This window comes from Paracoccidioides brasiliensis (genome assembly GCF_000150735.1).
Source record: "Paracoccidioides brasiliensis Pb18 unplaced genomic scaffold supercont2.12, whole genome shotgun sequence".
In the NCBI taxonomy this organism is placed as follows: domain Eukaryota; kingdom Fungi; phylum Ascomycota; class Eurotiomycetes; order Onygenales; family Ajellomycetaceae; genus Paracoccidioides; species Paracoccidioides brasiliensis.
Genome location: NW_011371369.1, coordinates 484,353 through 498,326, shown reverse-complemented (window position 1 = coordinate 498,326; position 13,974 = coordinate 484,353). Strand labels below are relative to the sequence as shown.

At 49.1% G+C, this 13,974-nt stretch overlaps 4 protein-coding genes across 4 annotated transcripts; 1 reads left to right on the top strand and 3 right to left on the bottom strand.

The window, feature by feature from the left end:
- Positions 1 to 275: 275 nt before the first annotated feature.
- On the bottom strand, positions 276 to 3,182 carry PADG_07732 (aspartate-tRNA(Asn) ligase; the record flags this gene model as incomplete). Its single annotated transcript, XM_010764823.1, has 1 exon — positions 276 to 3,182. One exon carries the CDS (start codon positions 3,180 to 3,182, stop codon positions 276 to 278), a length of 2,907 nt encoding a protein of 968 aa, XP_010763125.1.
- Positions 3,183 to 5,126: 1,944 nt separating this feature from the next.
- On the top strand, positions 5,127 to 6,425 carry PADG_07731 (uncharacterized protein; the record flags this gene model as incomplete). The annotated part of the gene is made up of 1 exon (XM_010764822.1): positions 5,127 to 6,425. One exon carries the CDS (start codon positions 5,127 to 5,129, stop codon positions 6,423 to 6,425), a length of 1,299 nt encoding a protein of 432 aa, XP_010763124.1.
- Positions 6,426 to 7,318: 893 nt separating this feature from the next.
- PADG_07730 (rDNA-binding RNA polymerase I transcriptional factor) lies at positions 7,319 to 9,675 on the bottom strand (the record flags this gene model as incomplete). Its single annotated transcript, XM_010764718.1, has 2 exons — positions 7,319 to 8,811; positions 8,910 to 9,675. 2 exons carry the CDS (start codon positions 9,673 to 9,675, stop codon positions 7,319 to 7,321), a joined length of 2,259 nt encoding a protein of 752 aa, XP_010763020.1.
- A 2,426-nt stretch (positions 9,676 to 12,101) lies between these two features.
- Positions 12,102 to 13,268, bottom strand: PADG_07729 (uncharacterized protein; the record flags this gene model as incomplete). Its single annotated transcript, XM_010764717.1, has 1 exon — positions 12,102 to 13,268. The coding sequence occupies one exon, from the start codon at positions 13,266 to 13,268 to the stop codon at positions 12,102 to 12,104; it is 1,167 nt and encodes a 388-aa protein (XP_010763019.1).
- Between the last annotated feature and the right edge of the window lie 706 nt (positions 13,269 to 13,974).

Here is a 13,974-nt window from a genome sequence, read left to right as displayed (position 1 = left end):
AGCTATGAGAAAGTAGAAAATCCACATCTAGAACATCATGATATACATTCATACATATAACCGCACATATCCAAGTGCAAAGCATCTCGTTACATTTTTTCTAAGGGGAAACTAAATTTGAGCAGGTTGGAGTTGGTATGGACATACACAGAAAGGGGGTAGGTTCATAATCGATCACGTGTGGTCATTAGTTATCAGCCGCAAACAACATCCCATTCAGGTAGACATCATATCAATCATCGTAATCATCAATTAAGAATCCTTAAGCACAGGAATCAATCTTCCAAAAAGTTCAGAATAGCCCTGATACCCCTCGAACCCATCCCATTGCGCGGGTAAGCAATGTAAAGCGGCTCCTCATACGCACCCAACTTAACTCTAAACTCCGTCTTGCGATTCAGTCCAAACTGCTTGACAAGCGTATCATACGTGCTCTGCAGCAACTTAGCCTTTGCCCCAGACATGTTGTGTCCCTGTGTTAGGTGGTTCGACGCCCCGGCACCGAAAGTGAGTGACTTAATTCCCGACTTGGCCACAGACTGAATCGCGTGGGTGATAAGGGACTCGATCGCCCCCGACGGCGACCCAGGGAAGTCCAGGCTGTATTTGATCTGCATGCTATTCCCCGCCAGCCGGGCCAATGCGACAAAGGCACAGATAGTCCCTTCCTTGTCGACGGCATAGTAGTACTGGTAATTTCGCGTGTCTCGCCATGGCTTGATTTCCGAGAGATAAATCTGCGGCCCCTTGCGGTGGGCGCGCCAGTCTGCGATGCGTGCGTCGATTTTCGAAGTCAGGTCCTCTGGCAGTTGTTTATCGGTCGGGATAGTAAGGAGTTTGACGCCCTCGCGCTCCGCGTGGCGTATTTTCTTGGAAATATCCACGTCTGCTGCGGCTTGGTTGCGGGATGGATCGATGCGTGCCTCTCCAATGCAGGAAAGTGTGCGCCAACCCAGCTTATCGCCCAAGACCTCTTCGAGGGGAAGTGAGCAGAGGATCCAAATGGGTTTCATGTGTGTTTCGCTTTTGAGCCAACGGAGGAAGCGGACGGCTACTTTGTGGTATTGACTGGGGTCCGAGAGCGGGTTGCCTGGAATGATTGCGAAGCCGTGACTGCTGGGAACGTACGCGACGGCGGCGCCGGTGCTGTGGTCGCGCCAGATTTTATACTTTGGATCTGGCCATGACGTTGACGTTGCGTCACCGTAGTTGGCGATGAGTTCCTCCAGTGGCTGGAATTCGCGGTGCAAATCGGTGTTGTTCTGGTGTTTATTTTCTTCCCTCTCCCACGGAGGATCGATAGTGGATGAGTCTGGGTATGGGAGGATGGATGGTACTGGGATGGCAGGGAAGCTCTTAGGGTCTCTGTGGAACATAGAGGCCAGTCGAATATTTCCCAACTTCAAGATCAACATGACTAATCTTTCCAGACCGATGCCAGCACCGGCGTGAGGTGGAGCACCCCAACGGAAGCCCTCCAGGTAGTCCTCCATTGTTAATGGATCGATGCCAGCGTCTCTCATTCGTTTCTCGAGGATCTTTTCATCGTGAATGCGCTGGCCGCCGGAAACAATTTCTTGACCCCTGACGAAAATATCGAAAGAGTTGGTGAATTCAGGGTTCTCAGGATCTTCCATAGCGTAGAATGGTCTTGCAACCCGAGGGTATTTATCCAAGATGTAATAATCGGTGTGGTATTTCTCCTTAATCAATTCGCCCAATCTCATCTCATCTCGAGTCCCCAAATCTTCGTTGGTCGGAAGTTCTTCACCATCCCGGCGCCATCCACTGTCATTAAGAAGTTTAATGCCGTCAGAGAACAGGATAACTGGAGTCTTATCTAACCAAACCAGGTCTTCGTGGGGGAACTGATGCTTGATGATATCCACCTCTCGTCGGTATCGAACATAAATTCCTTTGAAAATTTCTTTGAGGACGCTGTCGATAACTTCAAGCGCTTCGTGGTAGTGTTCGTCGATCGCCATTTCAATATCCAAACCAGTATATTCTGTCAAATGGCGATGGGTATTTGAATTCTCCGCACGAAACACGGCGCCAATCTCGTACACACGTTCGAAGTCGCTCGCAATAGCCATTTGCTTAGCGAGTTGTGGACTCTGGGCCAGAAAGGCAGCTCTTGAAAAGTAGCTGACCTCGAAAACGCTAGCACCAGACTCTGTAGCGGAACCCTGAAGTTTCGGCGTATGAATCTCAATGAAGCCTTGGGAATCCAATGCACTGTGAAACAGATTGCTGACTGCACTCTGAATTCTAAATATGGATTGGGATGCGTCAGTGCGCAGGTCTAGGATACGGTTGGAAAGACGGGTCTTGTCCAGAATGTGATTGCGCCGCCCATCGTGGGTATGTTCCTCTCTAGTTGTGAGCTCTGCTTCGTAAACACTGAATGGAACCGGTTCCTCCCTCCGAACGATGACATGAAGCTTCTCTATATCAAGCTCCACGTCATGAATTGTGCATCCCACAACAGGCACCAGCGACTTGCTAAGCTTCCCTTTCACCTTGACAATCGAGCCGACACGGATATGCTCAGCCCATTGGATCATAAAAGTAGATACTTGCCCAGCTTTTTCTGCTAGCACTCCTTGAAAAGTGATGATCTGTTGTCTAAAGACGATGAAAACCAACTTCGATGACATACGTCGGACATGATGCACGCGGGCCCTAAACATCACCTCCTGACCCACCAAATCCACCGTGATATTGTCAAACTTTAACAGATTCTCCCGTGGGCGCTCTCTAGACTGCATCAATGGTAAATCTCCATAATGAGCCTTTATCTCCTCAGTTTCTTCCCTCGCCGCCTGCTCTTCACGTTCCTTCCTGCGTGTTTCCGAGTGTTCCCTAACTTCCCCGCTCAATCGCGTTCCCGATTCCCGTTTTTGTTTCCGTGCCCTTCGTTTCTGCTCATTCTTACTCATGCCTTCGCTATCATCGCTGTATAAGTCATCACTGGAAGATGCGATATCTTTATCAAGGAAGAAGCTAGCTAGGCTTTTCCGAGTCGGGGAATGTTCACTGTCGGAAGACGGCCTTGCTGTTTCCTTCAGCTTCGTCAGGGCTGTTTTGATAGACATGTTGATAGACAAATTCCTTTGATGTTTCTCGGTCGATTTGGAGGATCGTTCCGCGACAACTGGGAGGGCGGGTTCGGCCGCCATTTTTAACTCTGGCAACCACACAGTGGTATTTGGTCCATGCCAGGTCCAAAAGATGCAAGGGGAACAACCAAGCTTTGTGTAAAAACGACGTAACCGCTGCCGATTTCTTGATTTGGCTCTGATGGCCTGGAACAGCTAGTGTCAAACGTGGCGACAGGGGTTAGAGAGATTGAGGGGAGGGGAAAATGAGCGAAGACGAGGAACTTCAACACGTACTCAGACAAGAAGGATCCTTGAGATCTGAGAAAATTAAAACTTCAAGGTATGCTGAGCCCCTATGATCAGATCCTTCTTCTATGCTTCATAGTTATAGAACATGTCAGGTCCCAAAAAGTTGTTCCTGGGGCTGTTGGAATATATATAATCAAAGGAAGAGCCGGAGGCGGAACCCCATTTCGTCATTTCTAAGCAAATGCAAGGCATCTCCCTGATCCCGGATATAAAACGACTAATAGTAACCCAAAATGACCGAGAACGAGACGGAATGCGCCAGAATAAAAAGAAAGCGGGTACCGGATTGTTGCTCTTAGGGCTGACTACTCAAAAATACCAGGGATTCGGCAAGTCGGATGGCATCAAAGCTGCGAAGGGGTTCACCAGTCGATACAATCGTCATAGAAGTCCCACACAAGAACATGAGTCCAACCAGGCCTAAATCTCACGATAGATGTCTCCTATTTAGTTTTCTTTCTCGTTTTATGTACATTTTACCAATGGCAGCCCGAGAATGTAAAGTTGGTTTTGACGGGCACAACAAATCCGGAGACTTGCGGGCTCTCCGTGACAGGCGGGGAGATGATGTCATGCTTATGTCACCGTTGTTTTCCTCGGCTTTTCACTAACAATCTTGACCAACAACATTATTCATTCATCATCACATCTTCCGCCTCAAAAATTCTCTTTTTGTCTGATAATCCCCTATGCCTGCGTGTGAATAAGGCTGAGGGCTAACTATGTATATCGTCCCGGAAGTGGGCTTTCTTTATAGCGCTTGACTGAACAACGGGAGAAAGACCAAAGGTGTAACTAATTGTCTGCTACAGTATTCGCAAAAAGATTCCTAAAGCAGACGCCGGACTCCCTAAACATTATCTATCAGACATACTTAACCTCCTTTTAACTTCAAGAGTCTATCGACTGTCGGAAGATCAATAACTATCTCAGCTGATATTCGAATCTTACCGTGGGGTAGATTCGCAGGGAGATGGCCTCAACCCGCGACACTATCACAGTGGCAACTCTGTAGTTATATTTGCTTGCTGTATGTAAAACAGCAGCAGAGAGCTCTTGTGCTGTGAATCAATGCACAGGATTCCAAAAAGGAAAATGACTTTCTGCGTTCGATTGATCTGTCCGTCACCAAGTCTGCTGCTTCGAGGCTCCCACAGGCAAACCATATGTATGTACTTTCGACGTACATACCTAGGGAGGCCCATAGAGCTGTCTTCTATGGCATTGCGATCCCAGCAACTTCGCCACATAAGTGTTACAAATGCAACTTCGTGGTTGGGGAATTTCTGAGAGAGAAATCCCACAGTAGCCAAAAGGGTCTTGGAAAGGCAGCCAGGTGACGTTAGAAGCGGCTTGCGACGAGAAAATATAGATCTGAGCCACTGTACCATGAAACCTCTCGAATACCTGACTAACTACAGAAGTTGAGCTAGTTATGAAGTCTCCGGTTGTAACTCACGCAAAACCGGGCAGGATGACGTAATCCCGCTCCTCCTGGGCCGGTTCAACTCGTTAAACCTTCCAAACCTCCGCACGACGTTAGACTTCGAGATCTCATGGTTTAACGTCTTCAAAAGGTACCGTTGTGAACATATAATTGAGTTTCGAGATAAAATCAGACAAATCACCCACCTGTATATCCAATAGTTATCCCAACGTTCGCTCGCCCCGACACCCCCCCTCGTTCGTTCTTATGCAACCCATCTCAAGGTCATGTATATATGCATTACTGGACCGAGAAAGCAGACCCAAAATGACCGCCAGCAAGCTAGCCGCCTATGGCTGCGCATCAAAGCCACCACCCTCCGAATCCTCATGAAAATCGGCATGATATTGCACGGCTACCCATTCCCCAGTCCGCCTATCCCATGCTTCACCAGAACCATTAAACCTACCTCCTCCCCCATCTCTTACGTGTGCGCTTCCCACGTCCGTTCTCTTCCCTCCTTCTCTAAACTAAAAGATATAATAACCCTCCACTTCTACACACCGGCCAATTACCAGACCAACTCCCCGGACGGCAAAAGATGGCCCGTGGTCGTAAACTTCCACGGCGGCGGCTTCACTATCGGTTCTGCAACTGACGATTGCCGCTGGGCGCGAATAGCCGTGTCTCGCGCCAAAGCCGTCTTTGTGAGCGTAGATTATCGTCTGGCACCTGAAAACCCGTTCCCGACTGCCGTAGACGATGGCGTTGATGCCCTGCTCTATCTAGAAGCCAATTCAGAAGTGCTCTCGCTGGATATGAGCCGCGTGAGTCTCACAGGATTTTCCGCGGGGGGGAATCTGGCCGTCACCGTACCGCTGCGGTTATATCATCGTACCATCGAACTGCATCACCACCATCACCACCAGCATCAGCAGCATCAGCAGCATCAGCAGCACCAGGACCAACAGCAGGAGCCATTTTCAGGTGTATATACCCCAGCAAGCGGATATAGCTACGAAGACCTTGGCCAAATTGACTCAAACCAGTTCCTCCTGAGCCACCTAAACCACTCTACACACTCCCTTCCCCAACCAGAAACAGAAACTCACCACCACCCAGCCCAAGCCCCAACCCCCAGCATAAACTTCCAAAGCATCTTCGCCTGGTACCCAATCCTCGATTTCGTCATAACCCGCGAAACCCGCCGTAACCGCTCCAAGAACCCCGACAAACGCCTCCCGGACTTCCTCACAAACCTCTTCGACGAGTCCTACGTCCCCAGACTGGAAGATCGGGTATCCCCCTTCGCCTCCCCGCTGCGTGCAACAGATACCATGCTGGCAGAGGCGCTGCCGGCAGATGTGTTTCTGTACGTGTGCGAGTGGGATATGCTGTTGGAGGAAGGGCAGGAGTTTGCGAAGAAGTTGGAGGGTTTGGGGAAGAAGGTGCGGTCGATGATGGTGGCGGGGCAGGGCCATGCGTGGGATAAGAGCGTGAATCCGTTGAGGGATCAGGGGTCTGTGGATCTTTTGTATCAGGAGGCTTGCGAGGAGATGAGGGGCATTTTTGAGAGGGGGAGGTAGAAATAGATGGAGAAGGATTTCTTTTTTCTTTTCTTTTCTTTTCTTTTTTTTTTTCTTCTTCTTCTTTTTTTTTTTCTTCTTCTTCTTTTTTTTTTAACTTTTTGGTTCGGTATATATACATACATGTCTGTTGGATTTCATTTTCTTTTACACCATTTTTTTTTTTTTATATATTTATTCTCTTACATTTTGAAGAGGTTGCCTGTTTTATAGACTACTATTGGATTTTGTATTATTAATGACGGACGGAGTATAGAGCAGTGCAGTTTATAACGTCAGTTGATTTTTCTTTCGGGCTATCGAAGTTCATCTCCTTTGAATATATCTGTTCATTTCCAACGTGGATTACAGCTAACTATCCTAATCTTCCGTCCTGATCTAGTGTTCAGGTACAGCACCTACGTTCCACCAACAGTCTAACTCAAAACTCGTATTCACATAAAGACCCCCTTCGCCATACTTTTATTTTCATCCCAAGCTTGCTCTTCTCGCACCAAACAGACTTGTCCAGTTTTCAACGACTTTGGGGCAAGACGAATGGACAAACACTCGCCACGAAAATGGGAGATAGGGAGTAACCAAATAATCACAAAATCAAACAAATAAATAAACATAAAAAGAACAAAATAAAAAGCTAGGCACGAAATGGAATGTAGACAAAAATGCTCTCAAAAACAAAACTTGATAATTAAAAAATGGATAAAAAGGGAAATCTCCAAACCCCAACAAATCATCCCGATAAATGTGACCAATCCACCTCAGGATATGGAAATGAACCAGATTTCGAAACATCATTCGAGGCAACCAAGGTCAATAAGAGAAATCGTCAAGGGAAGAAGAAGGGGGGGGGGCGGAAATAATGAATGAAAGAAAGAAAGGAACGGGGTTCCTGGTCAGGAGCCGCAAGCCAAATCCTCATCCGACCCGTTTTCCTCCTCGCTCTCACTAAACCCCCTCTCACTCCCTTCCCGCTCCCCCTCCCCCCTCTCATCCACCCCCGGAATCCCCTTCCACTCCAAATAATCCCCAACAATCCACCTCCGGCTCCTCGGCAGATGATACGGATCAAACGGAAAATACGCATCAAGCAGCAGCCCCGCATCATCATCCGCTTTGATCTCCCTCTCCACCTGCCCAAACCGCGACTCCAGCGCCAGCGTCGTTAGGTTGCGGAATGAAGAGATGCGGAGCCTCTTATTCGTCTCGATGAGCGGGTAGATGTACATGAGGGAGAGGTGGTGGGTGAGCCGGGCGAATTCGGAGACGATGGAGGGGGAGCAGACCTTCAGGGGGTTGAGTTTGGAGTAGATGGTGCGGCGGAGGAGGTTTTTGATTTGCGGGGGGAAGTGGACGTCGTCGAGATCTAAATTGTTAATGTGCGGCGGGGAGGAGGAAGGAGGAAAGGAGAGGTCGCTTTCCAACGCGGCGTTGGTGAGGTCGCGCCAGCGGAAGCAGAAAATGTAGAGGAGGGCTTGGGCGGTGGAGTAGAAGGGTCCGTAGCGTTTTAGGTCCGGGCCGCGGCAGTTGGGTTCGTATTCGGACTGGAGGCTTTGGAGGTGCGTGCCCAGCAGGTCGAAGACGTCACGGACGACTTCGCTGGAGACGCGGGCGCCGCGGGCGACGAAGCTGGCGAGGTAGGCGGCGGCGTATTGGCGGAGGATTGTTGGTTGGGATTTAGAGAAGATGATTTGCACGCAGGTGGTGGCGAAGCGGTCGATGAAGATTGGGGAGGATTGGGAGTAGTGGAAGAGGAGGAATTGCGTGTGGCGGGAGCGGTAGGTGGGGAGGATTATGGTTTGGAAGTGGGCGAGGAGAAGGTCGTTGGCTGTTTCTTTTTCGTCGAACGTGCCATTTGTGAAGGGTGAGGAGTAGTATTCGAATAGGAGGTCGATCATATAGTCGATCTTTTGCTTGGTTTCGGAGCGCTTTTTGGCACGCTGGGTTTCGGAATCAGCCATGCCGTCATCGTCGTCGTCACTGGCGGCGGTCTCAGCATCTGACTCAATGCCGTCCTCATCACACAATGCAATTTCCTCGGGGGAGGACATGTCCGGGACATTGTCGTCGTCTATATCCTCGTCTGCATCCTCTAGATCCACTTGAAACTGCACGTCGAGCTTGACAAGCTTCTCAGTAATCAGAGCAAGGATTTCCGAGCGGAGTTCAGGAGCGTAGTCTATGATCTTAATGATGTTCCGTGTATAAATAATATGCGCCTTTGTGGAGTCTGTGTCATGCGGAAAACTAGATGCAATCAGGGGAGACAAGGCGCTGCTGCCGGCGGGAACAAGCTGAACGATATAACTGGTCGCCATGTGAACTCGGGCGTACATTTCCGACGGACACACAACAGGGAAGCCAGGGAGCTTTCCAGTACGAGGATCGACTGCACGGGAATCGTCAGTTAGCCAGGCTATTTCCACAAAATCGAGTAGTCCAAAACAGAAGAATATCTCAGAGAAAAAAATGGATAGCAAAACTCACCCTGCCTCAGCCCCATCACCAGCATCCTCAACACGGAATTCAAATACGTCCCCCTCGCTGCCGCCAGCGTTCCCAAGAACCTCACAAACAACCTGACATACCCTTCATCCCTTCCCAGCCACTCACTGGCCAGCACAGCATGCACAAGCCCACTACACCTCCCATCAAGACTGGACACATTGGAAAACAGACCCAACAAGTAATTCCTCAACACCTTCGGGGACGGGACGTCATACACAGCCGACCCATCCTCCTCCAGCTCCTTCGGATCCGCCGTAAATATCTCCTTGACACGATCGTACAACTCGCTATCACCATTTAGGTGGCGCTGGATAGCCCTTCGGACCTCCTCGCGTACCATCGCCGTGCTCTTCTCGCCATTCATGCCGTTACTATTGCCATTATCATTCCCATTATTGTCACTAGTATTATGCAGGTCCATTTCGAACTTGACACGGGCCCGTTTCTTCAACGGTAATGATGGGCGTGTTATGGGACTTGCAGCTCCGTCGTCGTCTTCGTCGTCATCGTTTCCATCCCCATTCGCATTCCAGTTGCCGTCATCGCGTTCTGCGTCGGATGAGGCGGATATGTCTGCGCTGGCGGATGATGACATGCTGATATCGATCCTCTTGCGCTTCTGGCCGATGATGCTCGTGGTAGAGGAGGAAGAGGGGTATTTGAGGATGGATTTGGACGGTTTCAGTTTGGAGCTGATGGAAGGGGCAGTAGCCATGGCTTCGATGACGGGGACTGCAGAGACCATTTTCGCAGGGTTCTTCTTTCGTATGGGCGTTCTCAGTTTTATTCCAAATTTTTAAAATATTTTCTTCGTCCTAGACGTTCGGAAAGATGGATGGATATCGCCTCGGTGCGACTCGTCACGGCAGAGTCAGATCAGGCAGGCCGGATGAGATGGGGGGAGATGGATAAGGGAGGTATAAGATTTCAGATATGTACAGCACTTCCCGGAAATCCGCAGCTGTATATGTGGATATAGATTGATGTACGGATAAAGCCGTGATTGACAAAAACACACAGGCCAGAACGGCAACACTACACAATTTTCACGCACTGTTAAGAGGTGGTTCTGAATTTCCGTATCTCTCCCCTGCAATACAATCTAGGAGTATATAATGATATTAAATGCAACTCCAGAGGCGGTGCCCGTAAGGAAAGAATGCACGAAGAGGCAATTGGATGACGCAGAATCATATTATCATCGTGATGTCCCCTCCTCTCCAGTGACGAGGGCTAAGATTTGACATGAGGGAAGTTAAATCCCTTTTGCTTTTCCCTTTATTAAAAGTAGCACCCGAAATGGGACGTAGATAGCAGTGAAAGCAGAAAAAATGAAGATGGGAGCGGAAGAGAGCCGATGACGATGCAACAGGTTTCTGGGCTACTGCTGCTGTTGTTGTTGATGTTGATGTTGTTGTTGTTGTTGTTGTTGTTGTTGTTGTTGCTGTTGTTGCTGTTGTTGTTGTGGGAAGGATTTCTTTTTGTCCCGATGTTTGGAGCAGCGAAAAAAAGTTTGTCAAAATTTGTCCCCAACATTTGAAAAGCGGTGAAGGAAGCTGCCTCAGCTAGTTACAAATTTGTCACTTCGACGTATATAGTTAACTAACTAATCCATTGGAACTTGCTGACGGAGTACATAGGTTCAAGCTGCGGCGGGGTGATCTTCCCCTTCTTTTCCTCGAGAAACAAACAGTTCTCTTTCGTCTTCCACCTTTTGCGCCTTTTATTAAATATCCAAATACTCTTGATACATCCGATATCCGTTTCCCAGTTCTGTTCTCTGACAGGTTACATTCACAGATGATACACACAAATATCCACGTGACCTCCCAACCCTAGCCCGCTCCTTCAAACCGAGAGACCACGCAACCAAAATATGTATATTTAGCCGGCGCAACACACACACACACACACACACACACACACACACACACACACACACACACACACAAAATATATCAGGTGGATTCGGGTCCCTACCTGCACCCTAGGTCACGTACATAGCCTCCAGAGCCATTGTCATGGTCACTACGCCACAACGCTTCCACCACGCAACGCAGAGGCAGAGGGGTAGAGGGAGGACAATAGAGAAGTGCGTGTAACCCGGTTTATGTCGGGACAGGGCACAAGGAGGCACCGGGGGGTAACTTGGGTGAGCCTCGGGTTGGATGCTGTTCGTAGTAGCTAGCCACTGGGCAGGAGAGATGAGGGCGAGAGGGAGGGCACAAGGAGGGGGTTGGAAGTTTAGCTGTGATGTATGTAGCTGTAGGTGTAGCTGTGGTGTAGTTGTGATGTAACAGAGCCCTCGCATTGTTCAATTCAGCCGTGAAACTGCAAGTTGTAACTTCGCAGGAAGAAAAGTCACGTCGCAAACAAAAAAAAAAAAATGAATGAATGAGAGGGATTGAGAAAATGTTGAGATAAATGTACTGGTTAAGACTTTTTGATTCTGCTGGTAATATCATGTTACATCCCCCTCAGCACAAGACTGGCAATTGTATAGTCCCGCCCATTTCAATGAGCGGGGGAAACAAAACAAACTGAAAAGCAGCAGAAAAAAAAAAAAAAAAAAAAAAAAAAAAGAGTTGTCAATGTAACAATAATTGATACATTAGAATCGAAGGATTTTCCCCTCTGTTAAAAACTTGGTGTACTCGATATCATGAACAAAGTGGGAGGTGGGCTTTCGAAATAACTCGTTAAAAAAAGCGTCAAAAGTGGAAGAAAAGGTAAGACTAAAAACAAACATGAACATGAATAAATACAACAGAAAGACGCGCGAGCGGGGAATATAGTAAAAGAGATTTTTCAATCGATATCAAGCTGGGCTGGTGGGAGGTGGGGTGTGGTGGGGGTGGTGTTAACAGTGGAACATTTGGTGGAAGCGCAAAGGCGCACAGAGAGAAAGCTTAGCGCAAGGAAGAAAAACTGCAGAGTAGAAACCATAACCGTAAAAGAGAGCAAGCCGTTTAACAAACCGAACCAAAACACAGAAACAACAAAGATCAAATCATGACTCTGGAATGGCAAAGTGGTTGGTCCCGCTTTGACTTGAAAAGGGACAAAAATTCCATCGATCCAGCCATTCCAGTGAGTTTCACCCCCTCCATCTAACGGTCGTCTTTCTCCACTTTTTTTTTCCTTTTGGCATCTGGGAGTACAATCGCTCCACTATATCCACACATCCCCCCCACCCACAAACCCTTCATCAAAAATAGCCCGATAAACTTCCTCAACCTCCACCGCATACTCCTCCACCGCAAACCTACGTAGCCCCTTCGAAGCCAGCACCCTCTCATCCTCCAGGAACATCGCATCATTCGCCGTCGCCGTCGCCGTCGCCGTCACCGTCACCGTCGTCGTAGGCGCGATATGCGCCGCACGATCCCCGAACCCAAACTCCTCCGCGACTTCGTTGACCTGTTCGAGTTCCTTGCCGAAGGGGTGCTGTTGGGTTGATAGGGAGGTGGAGGGTGGGGGGAGGGTGGTTGATTCGGGGAGCGGGCGGAGGCGTTCTGTGCTTAGCCGTGCGCTGGAGCTGTGGCTGTTGCTACGACTGTGGCTGCGGCTGCGGCTGAGGGAGAGGGAGTGGGAGTGTGTGAGCGAAGTTGGCGGTGGTCCTGTGGTGGTTGTGGTGGTGGTGGTGGTGGTGGTGCTGCTGCTGCTGCTGCTACTGCTCCGTGATATTGAGCGCTGGCGCGCGATTTCCTGATGCAATTTCTTGGTATGCGATATGGATCTCCGTGGTAGCTTGGGCGTTGCGTAGGAGATTGACGAGGACATGGAGGAGCGGTGGCGGTGGGCCTCGTCGGTAGAGCTGGAGCGGGCAGGCTTACTGAAGTACCCGGATAGATGGTTTGGTTCTGGCGCGACGGGGGAGTGTTCTTCTGCCGAAGACATTTCAGGGGATATAAGGGGGGTATTGCTGGAGGTATGGACAAAGGATGAGGAAGATACGGATGCCGCTGAGGAGTTTGTAGTGACATCTGAATCTTCAGCGGAGCGGAAGGAGGACGAGGAGGAATTGGCAGACGATGCGGATGTTTTCTTCAACGTTGACGTTGTCTGCGATTGTTGCTGGTGTTGCTGGTGTTGCTGGTGTTGATCACGGTATTGGAGCTTGTGACGTGGTTTCTCGAGATCGGGTGCGGTGTATGCGAGCAGGTTTGTAGTTGAGAGCAATTGCACGGGCAGAGAGATCTCGTTGCGTTTGATGGTGCCTGCGGGTAATTTGAGCTGGCCTTCGCGGTAGGGCATGGGTGCTGAAACCACGAGGGGTTTCTTGGGTGCGCTTGTAAAGGCTCGGGACAGCGAGCTGGACATCGTGGCTGTTGCCATGGGGGGTATACGGTAATATTTTAATTTTCTTTCGTTGAAGTGTTTTAAAGGCTGCCGCACGCAAAGGGGTGTGTGTATGTGTATGTGTGTGTGTGTGTGTGTGTGTGTGTATGTTCAAGAGACTCCCTTTCAGATAATAAAAAGAAGGTTGGGGCCTTCTCTTAAGATCAGCGATTGATCCCCACATGCAACCGTTGGAAACGAGATGTAGAGCCGAGAACGGGGTGAGGCCAATGCCTCACCTCAAACAGCGCCGCAGGCAAGCGGCGTGTTTCGTGTTTCGGGTTCGAAAAAATCAGATACTACAAGTAACTCGACCCGTGGGTTGTGGGTGTTTATGTAAGGTTGGGGTGGCTATGATGAAGGTAAAAGCGGTAGCGCAGGTAATGTAGGAAGCAAGCTCTGGCCTGCCGACAGCTGCTTTTTAAAAGAGAAAAGGGAGTGTTTGGTTTCTGTGGGAACGATGGTTGAAACCGTCAACGAAGGACCTGACAAAGGACTGACTGATGGGTGAATTAAATCGGTGAATGAATGAATGAATGAATGTATGGAACGTAATGGAAATCGAGGTTTGTGTTGCTCTGCAAGTACTTTTCTTGTTGGATTGGTTTGCTTGGTGCTTGATGCACGACGAAGCGCGCAGCTTTTGAAACGAGAATAATGGGAAAAAAAAAAAAAAAAAAAGAAAGGGGCGTTGTGTTTCAGG